The sequence below is a fragment of the Sphaeramia orbicularis genome, chromosome 6 (genome assembly GCF_902148855.1).
Source record: "Sphaeramia orbicularis chromosome 6, fSphaOr1.1, whole genome shotgun sequence".
In the NCBI taxonomy this organism is placed as follows: Eukaryota; Metazoa; Chordata; class Actinopteri; order Kurtiformes; family Apogonidae; genus Sphaeramia; species Sphaeramia orbicularis.
Genome location: NC_043962.1, coordinates 34,391,572 through 34,397,852, shown reverse-complemented (window position 1 = coordinate 34,397,852; position 6,281 = coordinate 34,391,572). Strand labels below are relative to the sequence as shown.

Genomic DNA, 6,281 nt, shown 5'->3' with positions numbered 1-6,281 from the left:
ATATTAATCTTTGTTAATGCCAGAGAAAAGAGAAAGGAGAACCAGGCAGCGCTTCAATACATGGTTTGCTTAATATGTGCTTATTTGTTGATAAGAGAGTAAGCTCCTTTTTCTGTGTGTATCTGTATCCATGGATGCACAAAGAGGTGTGTGTGTGTGTGTGTGTGTGTGTGTGTGTGTGTAGTTGTAGTAGTGTTTGTGTCTGGCGTTTTGACTGTGAAAGCATCTGGCCATAGCGGCCTAGCTGTGCGCTCCTGCTGTGGGTCAGTAAGGCTGTTTGGACATGAAATGGCTGTGAGTGTGTGCAGCTTGTAGCTTTGGAGTGTTTATATCTGTAATAGGTACTTAACCACACAAACCCAGCGGGCAGCTAAAGAGAAACACTAGAGGAGGCACTCAGTTGTGTTAACAGCAACTTCTTTAACTTGCCTGTGTACCGTGATAATTTATTTAAAGTGGTTATTCTTTTTTGGCCTTGTACCATAGAGGGGATTGCATAGCCACTGGGAATGTTTGTGTGTTTGTGATGCTCTCGGAAAATTAATCTTTTTGTATCCACGAGGTCTGTTGAGAGAATATTGGAGGGGGGCAGTGTATCACTTAGACACAGTGCAAGAGAAGGATGAGCTGCAAAAGAAAAAAGACAGAGGGTGTCTGTCTGAAAAATATTAGAGGTTAAGATTCATGTTGTTTGCATTTATTCCCAGATGGAAAGGCGAGAAATTCAGGAGAGTCTGTACAGGGTGTTAAAGAAATACTTATCCATCATTAGATGAGCGGGAGCGCGGTATGGTGGTAGTGGGGGGAGGCATTATGGCTGGTGTCTGCACCATAGTGGTGGGTTAATCTAGAGCAGAGCGGCGGCGCACGCGGCTCTGACAGGGGGAAAAAAGTTGGAGAATCCTGTGGAAAAGGAGATTCTGATGGAAAACCCATGAAAAAAGCAACAGCGGAGAAGAAGAAAAACAAATCTGAGCCCAGTAGACAGGAGGAGAGTCAGAGAGGTACAGGGTTGGAAAAAAAGGGAGAGGGGAATCGAAAGAGGGGAGGGGAACAAAGTAGGAGAGCAGCAGAGAGAAGGAAGGATAGGGAGGTGAAGAGAGCGGAAGAGGGAGGGAGAAAGGAGGTGTGATAGTGGGTGGGAGTGGAGGAGACAGTCTGGTGGATGGGCAAAAAAACAAAGGAAAGAGGAGAGTGAAAGGGATCTGTCAGGGGGCTGTTAAGGATGAAAAAACTAACAGATGCATGGAGATAAGACAGCTCAAGGTCTCAAGAGAGGGATACAAGAGTGCAATGTGGAGTAACACGGTGGTTTAGGGTAGAGGTGAAGAGACGGGAAGAAGAGAGGGGGAGGAAGAGATTAAGGAAAAAGGCAGAGTGATATACTGACAGAGAAGAGGGAGGAGAGAAGAGCTGTATAAGAGAGAGGAGGGAGGCCGTCTCGTAGAGCGCATACAGCACGCGTGGAGCTGGTGTTAGAGCGAAAGAGAGACAGAGAGAGGGAGGGAGGGTGGGTGGAGAGAGGGAAACAGAAGGAGGGGGTGAGGTATTTAAACGCTGGAGCAGGACAGCACAGGCGAAGCTCTGAACTCCCCGAGAGTGAAGGTAGTACAGGGAGAGGAAGCAGAAGAACAGAGCTCTGTAGTTTTCGTGACGGCCAAGCCCACATACTCACACACATTACTGGACACACAAATACACACAGGCGTAGACACACACACTTTCACGCACGCACTTTTGGACTTAGGACTCATCTGTGGACTCCAAAAGCTGCCCTCTGGAACTCTACCTGTGCCTTCCTTGCTCCCACTCATCACTCTCCTCACCTCTTCACCTACCACCACTCCCTCAGTCCCTCGCATTGTGAGGGCAGATGGCCATCGCGTGGGCCTCTCTCGGGGGTGCCTTAGGCTGTGCCCTGCTGGCCCTAGTCTTGGGGAGCAGCAGCGTGGATTTGGGCTCCCCCCCTGCAAGCTTCTACCCCCGTTTCAACCCCTTTTTCTTCCTGTGCACCCACCATGGGGAGCTGGAGGGAGCCGGGGTGGCAGAAGGTGGGGGAGAGGTGCTACTCACCCTCCAAATTACAGGCAACCCCACTGCCTACACCCCTGGACAGGAGTACCAAGGTGAGCACACCCCTTAGGTGTCCACTTGTTTTTTTTAAACTGCATGCTGAAGAGGGTCTGTACAGTCTGTTGTTTCAGCAATCTGGTAATATTTGCATTGATTCATATCAATGAAACATTTTTTTTTTTTAAAGTTGATTTATTTTCAAATTTCACAAGTGACAAACACTTTAGTAATTTTGTCCTGTTTTAAAACAGTTATCCCATTCTTTTTATATTTTGAAGTTCAAGTTATTGAATTTCATCTTATAATTGTTAATGTTTTCTTAATGAATACACATTGCTGAATTTTGCTAAAATTATCACATATGACGTATATGAAAACATTAAAAGAAAACCATCTGCATTATAATATTACACGTGTTGCGTACATTCAGTGCAGGTGTTTTGCTTCACACATGTGGTGTACTCTGTGCATGGAGTGTTCACTGTAGTTTGTTTGAAGTGGCTGTTGTTAGAAGCATTTATGTAACTGTAATAAGAAGTGATGCTGAGTGGGACTCCTGTTCAGTGCTGTGAGCAGCTTTGGTGGTTTACTGAGCTGTGATCCTGATGCTCCATGTGTAGGTGGATTCTCCACAGGACTAACAGCGAGATCCCTCCAACTGAATGAGAGAGAGAGATTGTAAAAACAGCAAGTGGGGATGGACAGAGCACCAGAGAAAGAGATGCTCTTACTGACAGAAATTAACAAATCTGTTAACCATGTTAGTGTCAGATGTGACAGAGATTAATTTCCCTTTCCCACACTGATGTGATTGTATCTAGTCCTGGAAAACACATCCCCTCTGACCTCCCAAACTCTGTCACTCAGTCACTCAGTCTCACTGCTCAGTTAACACTGAGGACAGTGACCTGCTCAGGCCACCACAGACCAACTGGGGTCACATTCCCATGCAAGTATCCTGTTTTTGAAGGGCTGGATGTATACACATTATACATACAAATATACATTTTAACTGTGTGTTGGTGATATCTTTTTCTGTTCTGTTTTTGTTGTATTTAATTTCCTTCTTTGATACAGCATTGGATTTATTACATTGTCCTTCTGTTGTTAACAGCAACATTCCATTATCATGGTAAATAAACCTCTTACATTTAAAAGGGATATGTTCAGCAGAGTTTGTGTAATTGTATATAGGAAGAAAAGAATATGAGAAGTCCAGGGAAAATAGAGCAAGAAAACAGAGGAGTCTGGAAGAAATCGTATTATCCTCTGTCTGAAAATAACAGCCCGGATCAACCCTTCATTCAAGCACCTTTTAACAGGGGCCGGGCTTGTAGGGATAGTGGATAGGGAGAGATTTGAATAACTAGCTGGTGGATGGGAGGGATAGAGCACACAGAGAGGTTTAAATAATTAGCATTAGAAATGTGGTGGACTGGGAGGAGGGAGAGATTTAAATAGGGCCACGGCTGGGATCGGATGGAGTAGGGGGAGATTTAAATGATGATGAGAGGATTGAGCAGATAAGATACCAACACTGGGGCTTGCACGGAAAAAATGACAGGGTTCCAAGCTGCTCACTTTTTTTCTCCCGTCCCATGTTTTGGCACATGATGGAGCTCATTGTTACATTTCTAGGGTTTTGTTGAGTCTGCATTGGGATTGAAGGATAAATGGCAAGTGAGCAAGTGAAACGTGGCTGACTGTGTCCTTAGTTGTGCAATCAGAAGCAATCCCCAGTCTTTCTCTTCAGTCTCTACTTCTCTTTTTTTCACCCTCGATCCTCACAAATGTAGATGGTTACATCCACATTAAAATGTTCTTATCAATGCCACTTCTTACTTTATCTAATAGTGCGTGATGTGAGGGTTATATGCACAGATGTTGGATTGTGAATGGACATGTAACTGGCTGCTCTACTTAAACAAATGATGAGGAAACATTATTATTTTTATTACACATTAAATCACATGATGGCAAGGGTTGCGTTAGTGCTCTTGTGCCATTTTTACTCATTTCTCAGTGAGTTTTTGATATTCACTTTTGTTCCTCCATGTGCCTTTGGTTTCATCTTTTTGTTTTTTTTTCCCATTGTTTTTATGTGCTCTGTGGCCGTTAGTTTTGGATTACATTTGGTTTAATCTTCTAAAAGCAATGTGTGATCTAACCACTGAAAGAGCTGCATGTGGAAATGGTGGGCGTATGGTATTAGCCATGTTGGCTGTGTGGTGTTGAAAAGCTGCAAAAAAGAAAACTGAAGAAAGAGTGCAAAGAAAGAGGCTGGTAGTTGATTGAGGGAAAGTTGGGAAAGGAAAAGAGGCCCATGACCTCTTATAAAAGAGACGAGGTGAGTGTCCCAAACACCACCTTACTATTTAGTCCAGAGCACGAGGAAGATGTATGGCTGATTTCCTGTACAGTAATAGGTTTTCTGACCTGACCTCACCGCCTTATGCCTCTCCATAGCTTTTGAATGATAAGACCATGTGTGGGCAGTGTTCGGTGTGTGCGTTGTAGACAAGATTACTGTGTTTAGCTAACAGAATGAAATGACCAAGAGAGGTTGTGTTACTCTCTCTGTGAAATGTTTGAGAGGGTGGGTGCATTGGCTGGGTCATAGTGGACAAAATGGAAACAGAAATTCTGTAGAAACACTCTGAACTGCTGGCAAACAGAAAGAGAAATGAAAAGATTTGTGGACATTTGTGTGCTTGCATTCAGACTCTAGGGTCAGCCCTTGTAACAGACAAATGGAAACCAAGTGTCACTCACACACACTCACATGCTGCCCACATACAGCCTTATCTTTCAGAAGAGACAGAGAAGCATAAAGGTCATACTGGGATTTGAGCCTGTCCTCTAAATAAATGACGGACCCTTTTAAACCACTTTTGCTACACTCAGTAAGCAGTTCTTTAGTTCGGCAATGTCAGAGCATTTTTTCTTTCAGTCTCTAACCTCTTTTAACACTGCTGTGAGAATGTGAGATGTTCTCCATACAGCAACCGCATGTTTATAGGAAGCAACATCAGAATACAAAACCCAGAGCCCTGTTCTAAACACAGTTAATCACAGAGTTCTGCTTTCATTCCTCGTGTTCCTTGTCGTGTGTGTTGGAAACTTTACATGCGCACTTTCACAGATGAGCAGTGTCCAGGAGGGGTAGTGACACAACACTGAGGGGACAGGAAGAGGCAAAATTCTTCCAAACAGCTTGTTTTAGTATTAGAAAAAAAAGCACTGCCAGTAAAGCACATTTGATTCAGATTATGAGTAGAAAAGACAACTGTTCTGCAGTATTACTCGGTATGATTAGAAAAAACAATGGAAAAGATTGGTGAGAGCTTGGAATGGTGGTGCGGTGTCTTCAGCAAGTCTGGACTGAATGACTGGATACATGGATTTGGGCCAATATAGTTCTTTTAGAGGTTTTGTATGTCTAGTAAATTATACTCTCTGTTGATTTCATTCTAGTTTGTAATGATACATCTGCACTTGTGAGGAAAGCATGTCAGTGGTTTCAAAGAGACTGCATGTTATGTTACTTTTACCACAGAATGGTGTACTTTGTCTAATATTGGTTCGTCTGTCAGTTGAATGTTTGTGGTATTTAAAAATAGTGAGTATTTTTACATCTCTTTTTTATGTTGCTATATGAAGTGTTACTTTACTGAGGTAGCATTGGCTCTCACTCTCACCATGTGCATTGTTTTTGCATGATCTTGGAAATGGAACAATCCTATTCAGAGGGATTCAGCAGTTCGTCTTCACTGGTGTATCATAACAGACAGACAAAATGACACAGGTTAAAACAAGGGTGATACTCAGAGTACTAGTTGAGAATATGCTGAAATGGTCTTGCTAATCTGTCAGTGGTCTCTGCCTCAGTCCCTGTTCCACAAACCTTTTCATGTGCAAATGATTGAAGAGGCCCAAGAAACAATCAACATTTCAAGGAGATTTGGACTTCACCACTAAATGACATTCTTAATGGGAACTTTGAGATAAATTCCTCCCTACAAAATGCCATCAGCTCTTTCAGTGATAACCTATCAGATTAGACATTGTGAATTACTGTAGCAGCTCTCCTGGCAACCAACAGAAACAACTCAGCGCAGATTGCAGTGGGAAGCAAGCTATTATTTATCTGCAAAGTTGATTACTTGTTGGGGTTGGGAGAGTTTTTCTATCAGTGTGTCTTTGACGGG

The 6,281-nt window shown here is 43.1% G+C and overlaps 1 protein-coding gene across 5 annotated transcripts in view; it reads left to right on the top strand.

Moving 5' to 3' along the window:
• The first annotated feature begins 1,565 nt into the window (after window positions 1-1,565).
• reln (reelin) overlaps window positions 1,566-6,281 on the top strand; it is a 109,850-nt gene continuing 105,134 nt past the window's right edge. For 3 of the 5 annotated variants that reach the window (XM_030136425.1, XM_030136423.1, XM_030136422.1), the window contains exon 1: window positions 1,566-2,126. In XM_030136425.1, the coding sequence (XP_029992285.1) occupies window positions 1,874-2,126 (253 nt within the window). In that variant the 5' untranslated portion in view covers window positions 1,566-1,873. The remainder of the gene's footprint in view (window positions 2,127-6,281) is intronic. The other 2 variants (XM_030136426.1, XM_030136424.1) reach the window with 1 other exon arrangement.